The 12459-nt window shown below is 46.5% G+C and overlaps 1 protein-coding gene across 2 annotated transcripts; it reads left to right on the top strand.

Moving 5' to 3' along the window:
* Positions 1-1204: 1204 nt before the first annotated feature.
* Positions 1205-11766, top strand: FKBP6 (FKBP prolyl isomerase family member 6 (inactive)). 2 transcript variants are annotated; one of them, XM_021700571.1, is made up of 8 exons: positions 1205-1261; positions 1355-1472; positions 1880-1969; positions 2931-3133; positions 4368-4487; positions 9730-9924; positions 10028-10137; positions 11676-11766. In XM_021700571.1, the coding sequence occupies exons 1-8, from the start codon at positions 1205-1207 to the stop codon at positions 11764-11766; spliced, it is 984 nt and encodes a 327-aa protein (XP_021556246.1). The 2 variants fall into 2 exon arrangements, with proteins under 2 accessions (XP_021556246.1, XP_021556247.1); XM_021700572.1 differs by lacking the exon at positions 1880-1969.
* Positions 11767-12459: the final 693 nt, after the last annotated feature.

Here is a 12459-nt window from a genome sequence, read left to right as displayed (position 1 = left end):
CCCTTGCGTACCCACGAGGTCCGGTCCTCCGCTCCGTGAGACGAGAGCCCTGCGACCCCGTAACAGCCAGGGAGCGGGTCCGGGTTCTGCGGGTTTATGACGGGAGATGTGAGGGAACGTCGCCTTGTTTTCTCATGACCTGGGCATTTGGGCTTGAAAGGCCTGTGTCTGCGCCTAAACGGCTCCGGTACCAGGAGGAGGACGAGGGAAAGTGGAAAAAGTGGGGGGGGGAGAGGGGCGCCTGGGTGGCTCAGTTGGTTAAGCGACTGCCTTCGGCTCAGGTCATGATCCTGGAGTCCCGGGATCGAGTCCCGCATCGGGCTCCCTGCTCGGCAGGGAGCCTGCTTCTCCCTCTGACCCTCCCCACTCTCATGTGCTCTCTCTCTCATTCTCTCTCTGTCAAATAAATAAAATCTTAAAAAAAAAAAAAAAAGTGGGGGGGATAACCCACTTCTGTGGGGCCGGCCGGCTGCCGGCAGCAGACCGTTTCTGGAACCTCGTCCTCCCCAGCGCGCTCCCGCCACAGGCCCCACCCCCTGCAAGCCCCCGCCCCAGTCCCCAGTCCCCCCCACCACCCGGGTGGCCCATGTCCCGCGCCATCCCACACGTCCCGGCCGCGTGCTCCCGCTCGCACAGCTTCCCGCGTCGAGCGCCCCTTCACGCTGTCCCGCCCCTGTCACGTGCCTTGTCACTGCGCACCCCAGCCACGCGCCCCTTCTCGTTTCCCCCACATTCCCCCCGTGAGCCCCGTCTTGCCACAGGCGAACCCTTCACGTTCCCCATCGCGCCTCTCGTGGTCCCCTCCACCTACCTCCTCACGAGCCACGCGTCCCCCGCCAGGTGCTCCCGCAGGCCCCGCCACAAACCCCACGGCGCTGCGTATGCCAACGCCGCATCTCCCATCATACCCCGCGCCCCCACCCCGCTGGGGCGTCCCCGTCACGTGGCCCGTCCAGCTCCGCGCTTCCCCGTCACGTGCCCCATCACGCGCCGTGAGTCCCCGCCACGTGCTCAGGCGCGCCGCCCTAGGGCGCAGGGCGGTTGGTGGCGGTTGGCACGAAGCGATCGGCGCCTCCTCGCGGCCCCTGAGCCGAGCGCCGCGGTGGGGAGCGCGCGGCTGGGTATAAAGGGGTGGCTGGGCCACCGCCAGGGGGAGGGCGAGGGGGTTGAGGGCTCGCGCAGCCGCCGGGTAGGCAACGTGACGATGGGGGGGAGCACGCGGAACCCAAGAGTCCTGCAGGGGGACAACGCTTCCGGCCAGGTGAGAGTCTGTGCGCCGCGGAGTCACGGACGTGGGGTGCCGGGGTCGGCGTGCCAGCCGGGGGCTCTGAGGTCTTGTGTCTCTGCCCGCAAGTCTCCGTACCAGAGGTTGAGTCGAAGGATGCTGGACATTTCCGGGGACCGGGGCGTGCTGAAGGACGTCATCCGAGAGGGTGCTGGAGAGCTGGTGACCCCGGATGCTTCCGTGCTAGGTACCATCTGCCTCCCAGCTGGCGATGCAGAAGTACCAGTCCCCAAGCCTGTTCTGCACCTTACCTTGGGAGGTGGGGAGGGAAGGTTATGTTTAAAAAAAAAGGTAGAACTCGCTTGTTTTGTTAACAATTCGCGTTCTTAAGGGAAACGAGGGAACCCATCTCCCCTTTGCATGAGGCCACTACGAACAAGGGACATTGAGGCTTACCAGCCAAACTCCTGAAACAGCCAAAGGGCAGGCGTCCAAACATTGAGCGAAGATTTTTCCTATCACTCTGGGTGGGAGATGGTTTGAACGCATCGAATTCCATCTTTTTTTTGTTTTTTGTTTTGTAACAGTGAGATAGAGGTGTGCACATTCTTGGTATTATTTTCCTTGTACCGTTTTGTTTGTTTTCTGTCCTAGTGAAATATTCTGGATATCTGGAGCATATGGACAAGCCTTTTGATTCTAATTGCTTTAGGAAAACACCCCGGCTGATGAAACTTGGAGAGGGTAAGTTGACATGAGCAGCCAGAAAAGCAGGGATTTTTTTGTGGAAACGCTTCAGAGCAGGGAGTCTTTGAGTTGGTTTTTCTGAGGCTGGGTTTTGCTAAACCAGCCCTGTTCGCCTACACATTTCCCATTGAGGCATAGATATTCGGGAGATGGTTTACCTGGCAAGGTTACTTTTGCATCCTGAGAATTATGGGGCATGTTCATTTGTTAACAACGTTTATCGGGGGCTTAATATCCATAACGCATGGTGAAAACAGAAGATGTGCTCAGATGATTAGAACATCTCAGCTAGAGTAAGGAGATTGAGCACATTCACTGAATTGGATGAGGTCCTGGGAGGTGTAAGTAGTGTTATGGGAGTGCTTAATAAAGGCACAATTGATTCCAGCCGGGAAGATCAGGAAAGGCTTTATGGAGGAGGGGGCATTTAAAATGAGCCTTGAAGTTTGAGTAAGATTTCAGTGAGGCTAGAAGCTGGGCCTGGGGTGAGGAAGCAGGAACTTTCTTGCAGGAAGAAGGAACTGTATGAACAGGGGTAGAGAAGCCAGATTGCTGCAGAGCCCACAGAAGTTGGAGTTTGGGGGACGCCTGGGCGGCTCAGTTGGTTAAGCGACTGCCTGCGGCTCAGGTCATGATCTTGGAGTCCCAGGATCGAGTCCCACATCAGGCTCCCTGCTCAGCGGGGAGTCTGCTTCTCCCTCTGACCCTCCCCCTTCTCATGTGCTCTCTCTCTCTCTCATTCTCGCTCTCTCAAATAAATAAAATCTTTAAAAAAAAAAAAAAGTTGGAGTTTGGGAATGGTGGTAGTAGTGGGAAACAGACTGAAAAGTGAGTTGGGACCGTAGTGCAGAAGGCTTGGAGTATGATGTGGAAAGATTTGGACTTCAAGGGGGAAGAAATTGATGACATTGGATCAGGATGCTGGGCAAACTTCAAATTCTTCTTGTTCTTCTTCCAGATATTACACTCTGGGGCATGGAGTTGGGCCTTCTGAGCATGAGGAGAGGAGAGCTGGCCAGGTTTCTGTTCAAACCAACCTATGCCTATGGAACGCTGGGCTGCCCTCCCTTGATCCCCCCAAATACCACTGTCCTGTTTGAGATAGAGCTGCTTGACTTCCTGGACTCTGCTGAGTCAGACAAATTTTGTGCCCTTTCAGCTGTAAGTTCTGGAGCATAGATGTCCATACTTAAAAGAGAGAATGGGTTTGTGTTTTTGGTAATTACCTTTCTCTGATGGTGATCCTCTGCCCCCCATTCCACCCCGGGGCTCCTGTGTGGTGGTGGCGGCGGCGGTGCGGGGGGTTCCCTTATTTCCTGGTACATATCCATCTTAGTAATGACTCCTGTGTGTGGGCAGATGAACTAGGCTGAGGCCCAACCTTGGGTTTGTTCTGGACCAGCAGTTTGAGGTGACTTTTAGTCACCCTTTGCCTAGTTCTCCCTGCAAGACCATGAGCATTTGCTTCTCAACATTAAATTTGGTTTCTAGCAAGCATTGGTAGTGGTCGACTAGGGTGAACATATGCTTTATTGTCCAACCTAAAATGCTTGAGAGCAAAGGAGATTATTAACTGGCTGAGATCCCAGGACATCAGGTGTAGACTGGGAAAGTCCCAGGCCCATGGGGGCACATGGCCTCTGTCCCCATAACTTTAAACATTCCCTTGCCTTGTAGCCTTTCACTTAACCCATCACACAGAACTAGGGCTTGTTATCTCTTCGGCAGCCATACACACTCTCACTCATGCTGTCCCACACGGACTGTGTGTGTGGCCTTAGATGTCCACCTAGGTTTATATCTGGACATGATGTCTCCCTCACTAAACTGCCATCACCTCAAGTGAGGGCCCTTACCTTTTTCTCACCTTTCCACAAAACAGAGGTTCTTGCAAATCCCTGAGGCGCACCTGTGGTGTACTGATTGAGAATCTCTAGGCGGGGATAAGGCCAGGACATTGTGTTTGAAGAGAGGCTCTGTGGGTGATTGACATGTACCCAGGGTACAACATTGTGGCCAGGAAGACCAGTAGGGTCCCGGGCAGACGAAGACCTGTTAAATGCTTGTTGGATAAATGGTTGTTGTGAGACCTGCTTTCCATGCTTGGCAAGTTCCATCAGTTTCTAATTCTTCAGGGAGCATCTCTGGAAGGACCAAAGGAGTAGACCACTTTTTGGCTCTAGTGTATAAAATGGGACTAGTAATACCTTTAGCTTTTGCTGGGAGCCACAGAGATGACCTCTGCAGGGTCACCAAGCCCAGAGCTTGGCACACATACAGCACTAAACGAAAGTGCACGATGTGAAGGAGAAAAACTAACATCTATAACAGCACTTGCATCATGGTGTTGTGGCTTTCAGTTTCCTTGCTGGGTGTCCTTGTCTTTGGTCCTCAGGAGCAACAAGATGAGTTTCCACTTCAGAAGGTCCTAAAAGTGGCAGCTACTGAACGGGAGTTTGGCAACTACCTTTTCCGCCAAAATCGTTTCTATGATGCCAAAGTGAGATATAAGAGGGTAAGGATGCTTTAGAAGTATGAATTTAGACCCTGAAAACATTCTTTTTTTTTTTGAAAGTTCTTATATGTCCCTATTCTTCACGTGCAGTCCTTAAGAAAAATCTCATTGAGGGCGCCTGGGTGGCTCAGTCGGTTAAGCGACTGCCTTCGGCTCAGGTCATGATCCTGGAGTCCCGGGATCGAGTCCCGCATCGGGCTCCCTGCTCGGCAGGGAGTCTGCTTCTCCCTCTGACCCTCCTCCCTCTCATGCTCTCTGTCTCTCATTCTCTCTCTCGCAAATAAATAAAATCTTAAAAAAAAAAAAGAAAGAAAAATCTCATTGAGAAAATCTTCCTGCCGGGGATAATGACCAGACGAGGGGACATGGGATTTGTGTTTGTGTTCTGTGTTTGTGTCTGGATGTGGTTACATGGGTGTGTTCAGATTGTGAAAGTTTGTTGAACTGTTCACTTGTTTTTGTAATTACCTGTATGTGTATGTGTCTGTGTGTATTTCAGTAAAAAGTCTTTAAAAGTTCTCATTCCAGGGGTGCCTGGGTGGCTCAGTCGTTAAGCATCTGCCTTCGGCTCAGGTCATGATCCCAGGGTCCTGGGATTGAGCCCCACATCAGGCTCCCTGCTCAGCGGGGGCCTGCTTCTCCCTCTCCCACTCCCCCTGCTTGTGCTCTCTCTCTCACTGTATCTCTCTCTGTCAAATAAATAAATAAAATCTTTAAAAAAAATAAATCAGTTGGTCCTCTACCAACTGATTTTCCATCCCATTTGCCATCTTCATTTCCTGTCTGACAGTGGAGATTTTTCTAGCTATAAGGTGACTCCATTCTCACCAGGCTTCTCATTGTGGTTTGGCTCCTTGCATAGATTATGCTGACAGGAATTCACTGTTTTTGCTTTGTGACTCATTCAACAAATATGAGCATTTTCTGTATGCCAAACTCTGCCCTAGGTTCTAGAGGCAAACAGGACAGAGTTTAGAGTCTAGGAGCATTCTGACTTTGTCTCATTTGTAAAGGGAGCCTCATTCATTCAGGATTTGCATTCAGCTGCAAGCAACAGAATCTTGAAAAATTGTACTTTAAACCAGATTTAGGGGCACCTGGGTGGCTCAGTTGGTTAAGCATCCCCACTCTTGATTTCAGCTCAGGTCATGATCTCAGGGTCATGAGATTGAGCCCTGCGTCAGGCTGCATGGGGTGTGGAGCCTGCTTAAGATTCTCTCCCTCCGTCCCTCCCCCGCTCTCAAGCTCATGTTCTAAAATTAATTATTTAATGAAAATAAACCATAATTTAAATTTTTTTTCAAATGAGCAGGGAGGCAGTCCAACGCTGGTACGTCAGTTCTATGAAGCCGTAAAGGAATCCAGATTCCCTCTTTCTGCTCCACTACCCTTAAACATATCCTTTTTTACCCCAAGATGGTCCTGTAGCATCACATGGTCACCCAGGCAGGAAGAAGGGAGGGGAGAGGAGTCTGGTGTATTTATGTTAAGAGCTTTCCAGAAGTACCCCCTCAGCCAGTGACTTCCTTTTCTATATCACTGGCCAGACCTATATTCAGTGGACCCCAGTAACTGTGTAGGAATCTGGGAACTGTAGTTTAATTTGTATACCACTGCTGTGAATGAACTCAAGGCTCTGCTAGAGGAGGGGGGAGATAGGATTTGGGGTAGGTGGCTCATGGTATTTGCGACGTTTGGTTTCTATGCATATGCTCAAGAGACAGGAGAGTGCATGATGAGTGTGTTGTCCTTTGGAATGCTGACAGAATCAAGGTCCTAAACATGAAGGGTACAGGCTTGGGCTCACGGTCGGCTCAAATCACAGATAACTATCAATGTTGTAAGGTTTCTTGAGACAGAGCCTGCTCACACGGGGGAAAAGAATTTTCCAATGAAGAAAGATCAGTTCAGTCCTTCCATCATTAGTCCTATTTCCCAGGCCCTCTTTAAGTTTGCGGCTTTTTCTGGCATTGTGAGTTGGTACTTGACATGCTTTAGTTTCTGTTTTTAATATCTTCTACTTCTCATTCTAGAAGGTGGATCTTTAGTTCTAACTAGTGTTTTCCCTCTGCTCTCCGGTGTTCTGGTTCAGAGTTCTTGTCCTGGGCTGCCCTGTGATTCTGTTTGTGGACTTCCTGTTGCTTTTTTCCACTTATCCCTTGTGTTGATAGAGTAAGTATGTCCATGCATTTCTAAAAATATTCTTGTACTTACCACATGCTTAACAGTTGGCATAACCGAGTATAGAATTCTAGCATGCAGTCACTATTCGTCAGATTTGAAGAATACTGTTTGATTCTAGCTTTTACAGTTGCTGTGAGGAAGTCTGATGTCTTTTAGGTTCCTGTTCTATTCTATGTGACCTTTTCTCCTTTTTCTCTGTAAAGACTTAAGGATCTTTTTTCCTTTGGTGTTAATAAATTTTACAGTGGGGGTTGTGTGTGTTTAAAAATTTGTTGTATTAAGCCCCGGGTGTATCACTTCATTCAGGAAACTTGTCTTCTGGGAAACTTTCTTGAGCTGTTTCTTTGGTAATTTGCCCTTGTCTCTGTCTTCTCTTTTGGGGGACTCTTTGTTAATTGTTAGGCCTCCTGGATTGAGCTTCTGCTTTCCTTTTTTTTACTCTCAATGTCCATCTTGTCCTCTCTTACTCAGCCCCACTTGTTGGCCAGTTCCGATCGCTCGTTCTGTCCGTTCCTGCGGCTCTGCGCTGGAGGGCCAGCCCCTCGGACGTGGGCCTCCGTTCTCCGGTCATGACTCTGCCATCTGTTCTGACATCTTGGGTTTGCTATCGATCCTTTCATTCTTTGTTCTCGTGGGATTGTGCTTTTCTAAATTCACATTTTAAAGTGTACAGGTGAGTGGTTTTTCATGTATTTGTAAGGTTGTGCACCTATCAACACTAATTCCAGATCATTTCATCACCTCAAAAAAAAAAACCCTGTACCTGTTGGCAGTTATATTCCATTCCCCCAACACATCCTGGTAGCCCCTGTTTTACTTTCTGTTTCTGTGGGTTTGCCTATTCCTGGACATTTTACGTAAACAGAATCATCAAACGTGTGATGCTTTGTGCCTGGCTTCTTTCAGTTGGCAAAATATTCTCAAGGTTCATCCATGTTGTAATGTGTATTCATACTCCATTCTGTCTTAAAATTTTTTATTTTTTAATAACACTAGTGAGAACACTAGTGAGAACTAAATTTGTCTTTTCAATTATTTTCAGCTGTACCATCCAGTGGCATTTAAATGCATTCAGTGTTATGCAACCATCATCACTACCCATTTCTGGAACTTTTTCCTCATCCCAAACATTGTTTAGCCATTAAACAGTAACTGCCAGTTCTCCCTGCTCCTCCAGCCCCAGTAATCTTCATTCTACTTCATGCCTCTAGGAATTTGTCTGTCTGCCATGGGTACTTCTATGAATGGAATCCTACAGTATTTGTCCTTTTGTGATTGGCTTCTTTCACTTAGCATGAGGTTTTCAAGGCTCATCCGTGTTGTAGCATATACCAAACTTCATTCATTTTAAGGCTGAGCAGTATATTGTGTGGCTCCTACTGTGTTTTGTTCATCAGTTGGTGGACATTTGGATTGTTTCCTCTTTTTGGCTACTGTGAATAATGTTGCTTTTTACATTGGTGTACAAGGTCTTGTGTAGACCCAGATTTTCATTTTTCTTGGGTTTGTACCTAGGAGTGCAAGTGCTGGGTCATGTAGTAACTCCCGTGTTTAACTTTTTGAAATACTGCCAAACTGTTTTCCATAGTGGCTGCAACACTTTACTTTCCCACCAACAGTACGAGGGTTCCAATTACTCCACATCCTCACCAACACTTATTTTCCATCTTTCAAATTATAGCCATCCTAGTGGGTATGAAGCAGTATCTCGTTAAGTTTGATTTGCATTTCCCAATAACTAATGTGTTGATTGGCTATTTGTATGTCATCTTTGGAGAAATGTCAGTTCATATTCTTTACCCATTTTTAATTGGGCTTTCTGTCTTTTTATTCTTATAAAAGTTCTTTATATTGTCTGGATACTAGATTTTTTTTTTAAATATGATTTACAAATACTTTCTCCCATTCTGCGGGTTTTGTTTTTACATTCTTTTTCTTTTCAGGAATGTATGAATGTCTTTTTATTTAAAGATACAGAATGATCTGTAGGTACGGACGGTGACAGCAATAAACCATTAATTGTGTTATCAGCTTAAACCAGTAAGTAATGGCTATAGTGATTTTTCTTCAGTCATTTTCTTGATAATGTCCTTTGAAACACGGAAGTTTTTACTTTTGAAGTCCAGTTTATTCTTTTGGTGGTGTGTGCTTTTCACGTAATATCTAAGAAACCACTGTCTAATTCAAAGTCATGAAGGTTTACACGTCAAGGTTTCTTCTGAGAGTCTTACGTTTAGCTTCTACGTTTAGGTCTATGATCCATTTTGTTAACTTGTGTTTATAGCCTGAAGTGGGAATCCAACCTCACTCTTTTGCGTGTTGACGTCCAATTGTCCCAGCACCTTTTTTTTGAAAAGACTACTTTTTTCCTGTTGAATGGGGCTGGTTCCCTTGTTGAAAAATCAGTTGACTACAGAAGTATGGGTTCATTTCTGGACTCTCAGTCTGCATTGTCAGTTCTATTCTGTTGATCTGTGTGTGTCCTTATGCTATTACCACACTGGCTTTGCTGCTGTAGCTTTGTCATAAGCTTTGAAATTTGGAAGTGTGAGTCTTCCATTTTCTCTTTGTAAATATTGTTTTGGCTCCTTGGCACCCCTTGAATTTGCATGTGAATCTTCAGGTCAGCTTGACCATTTCTGCAAAAAAGGCTATTGAAATTTTGGTAGTGGTTGCTTTGAATCTGTGGATCAATTGGGGAATATTGCCTTAACTATATTAAGTCCTTTGAGCCATGAACATGGGATGTGTTTCTCTGTATTTATATCTTTTTTAATGTCTTCAACAGTATTTTGTAGTTTTCAATATTCAGTTCTTACACTTTAAATTTATTGTGACTTCTTTTCATGCTGTTGTAAATGGAGTGGTTTTCTTCATTTTTGGATTGTTTATTGCTGGAGTATAGACCTACAACTACCTCTCATATATTGATATTATGTCCTGCAACTTGTTGAGCTCATTTTTTTTTTAACCTCTAATATATTTTTTTTTGATTCTTCGGGCTTTCAATAGTAAGATTATGTGCTTCCTCTTGACTACCTGTTTTCCATCTCCACAGGCCTTGTTGCTTCTCCACCGACGATCAGCACCCGCTGAAGAGCAGCATCTGGTGGCAGCAGCCAAGCTTCTTGTTCTCCTTAACCTGTCCTTTACGTACCTGAAGCTGGAGCGACCTACCACAGCCTTGCGCTATGGAGAACAAGCTCTGATCATCGACCGGAAGAATGCGAAGGCCCTCTTCCGGTGTGGACAGGTGTGTTGGAGGCCAGGGACTTGAGAACGAATGCCCAAGAAAAGATAGTGAAAAAATGCTGTCTTTTCTAACCAAGTGTGTTTTTAAAACTATCCTTTGACAGGCCTGTCTACTCATGACTGAGTATCAGAAGGCCCGAGATTTTCTAGTCCGAGCCCAGCAGGAACAGCCCTTCAATCATGACATCAATAATGAGCTGAAGAAACTGGCCAGGTGAGACCTGTTTGCAGGAGTACAAACCAAAGAAAGAGGCGAGTGCCATGGCTGGGGTTCTGGTCTCTCCACCTGGGTAAAGGACTGTTTGGGAATGTTGCCCAGCATGTGTTGGGAGGCAGCGCCCCCTAGAGCTGACTTTATGAAGTGCTGAACCAACAGCTTCCTCCGGACTACAAGTCTGTTCCCTACTTCCTACCCCCAAAGTAAGCACCTTAAAACAGGTGGGCCAGTGTAATTTTTAAAAAGGGCCTTGTTCTTCAGCTACTCCTCCCTACTTGCCATCAACTGAAAACGAGTGTTTTTAACAGATGGCAGAAAGTTGTCTTACAGATCCTGTTTGGTCTGCAATGCGTCTTTCAGGTCTGACTCCTACGCATAGGGTGACTTTCTTGTTACCCAAGTAAAATCTGTACCAGTGTTTCAGTAATACAACATTTTGTGATTATAGACGTCATTTTCAAAGTTTTCTACAATGACTATATTGGCATATAAATAGTCTGTAATTCCAACATCTCATAATCTATCCACTGTCTTTTTAGGTGGTTTATTTTGTTTTGTTTTGTTTTTGTCCTTCTGTATTGCTCCTGTTGACATTAAACATTTACTCTAGATTGCTAGTTAAAGCTTTTGATGTTAAAAAAGTCCGAGGTGTGTGCACCTCTTATACTTAGATCCATTTGTTATATTTCAGGCCTTTTAGGACTGTCCAGCAATTTTTTTTGTTTTTGTTTGTTTTTCTGAAATGATTTTTATTTTAAAACTATCTTATTTTTAAGTAATCTCTATACCCAATGTGGGGCTCAAACTTACAACTCCAGGATCAGAGTTGCATGCTCTACCAACTGAGCCAGCCAGGCATCCCCCTTTTCTGGTTTTTAAAAGTATCCTGTCAGTCCCACCTAGGGTACCAAAAATAATTTTTAAGAGAAGTATCCTGGGGGTGCCTGGGTGGCTCAGATGGTTAAGCGTCTGCCTTCGGCCCGGGTCATGATCCCGGGGTCCTGGGATCGAGCCCCGCATCGGGCTCCTGGCTCGGCGGGGAGCCTGCTTCTCCCTCTCCCTCTGCGTCTCTCCCTGCTCATGCTCTCTCTCTCTCTAAAAAAAAAAAAAAAAGGAGAAGTATCCTGTCAGGATACTTATAAGTTAGATGTAGAAATTTTGGAATCTGACCATTCTTTAGCAAAGAAATCTGAAGATAATTTAGAAGCCACGGAGTATGAGGCCACTTGGCAAGACGCTCAGCCTGGCAGCCCTTAGAAAGTGGCTCCCAGCCTTTAAGGCTGCAGTCTTTTCAGGTTGTGGGCTTTCTGTCCAAGGGCTTCTTGAACAGCCTCTGAGGTAGAGGTTTACTGTTACTGTCCCCTCGGAGGGGAGTTTCCTGGCTCCCCTACCTCCAGCATGGCTTCCATCCCCTCCTGATTCACTTCAGGACCTGCTGAATTTTCAGTATTTCTGGACCTGAGTGCGGTATTCCAGCCACCAGATGTCACCTCCTGCAAAGACAGACTTTAACTAGTGTATGTTTCTGTCTCCAGCTATTACAGGGACTACACAGATAAAGAGAAAGAGATGTGTCACCGAATGTTCGCTCCTTATGATAATGGCTCTACAGTAGGAGAAAATTGAAGGTAATCAAAGGGCTGAAGCATAAAAGGCTTCAGGATTTTGCCCGATATATGGAAGGTTGGTTGTTCTCCTCAGTCCACTATTGAATAGTGGCTGTCTACAATCGAGCATAGATGGGAGGAGTAGAAAGTTCCTTGTGGAGTGCACATACCACGGGCCTTCTCGTGAAGAAGATCAGGGAGGGCGCCTGGGTGGCTCAGTTGGTTAAGCGACTGCCTTCGGCTCAGGTCATGATCCTGGAGTCCCGGGGTCAAGTCCCGCATCGGGCTCCCTGCTCAGTGGAGAGCCTGCTTCTGCCTCTCTCTCTGCCTGCCTCTCTGCCTACTTGTGCTTTCTCTCTGTGTGTCAAATAAATAAATAAAATCTTTAAAAAAAAAAGAAGATCAGGGAGAAGATTGCAAAGTGCACCCAGAACTGAGGTTAAATTGATAGGTTTGGGAGGTGTTAAGCTTTAAAATTAAAAACTTCTCCATGTTTTATGTTAACCTCTCCCTCACGGAAGCTTGGAACATGAAGCTGTGAGTATAGTCATTAATGTGGTGGTTTATCTGGGCTCTGAAATGAAGAGGAATGCCTTTCTTAATCTGTTTTTCCTGAGAGCCTCCAACATCACTTTACAATGAACACATTGTTAACGAAGACAAAATCCAGATGTTGAGGGGCAGGGATGGGCCAGGACTCTTAGGTTCTGCT

This window comes from Neomonachus schauinslandi, chromosome 5 (assembly GCF_002201575.2).
Source record: "Neomonachus schauinslandi chromosome 5, ASM220157v2, whole genome shotgun sequence".
Lineage (NCBI taxonomy): Eukaryota > Metazoa > Chordata > Mammalia > Carnivora > Phocidae > Neomonachus > Neomonachus schauinslandi.
Note: the sequence above shows the minus strand (reverse complement) of the source record. Positions and strands in the feature narration are given on the sequence as shown.

Coding starts and splice junctions, on each gene's coding strand:
- FKBP6 (XM_021700571.1), top strand. CDS start 1,205: ATGGGGGGGAGCACGCGGAACCCAAGAGTCCTGCAGGGGGACAACGCT. Junction 4,488..9,729: donor CCAAAGTGAGATATAAGAGG/GTAAGGATGCTT, acceptor CCATCTCCACAG/GCCTTGTTGCTTCTCCACCG. Junction 10,138..11,675: donor GAGCTGAAGAAACTGGCCAG/GTGAGACCTGTT, acceptor TTCTGTCTCCAG/CTATTACAGGGACTACACAG.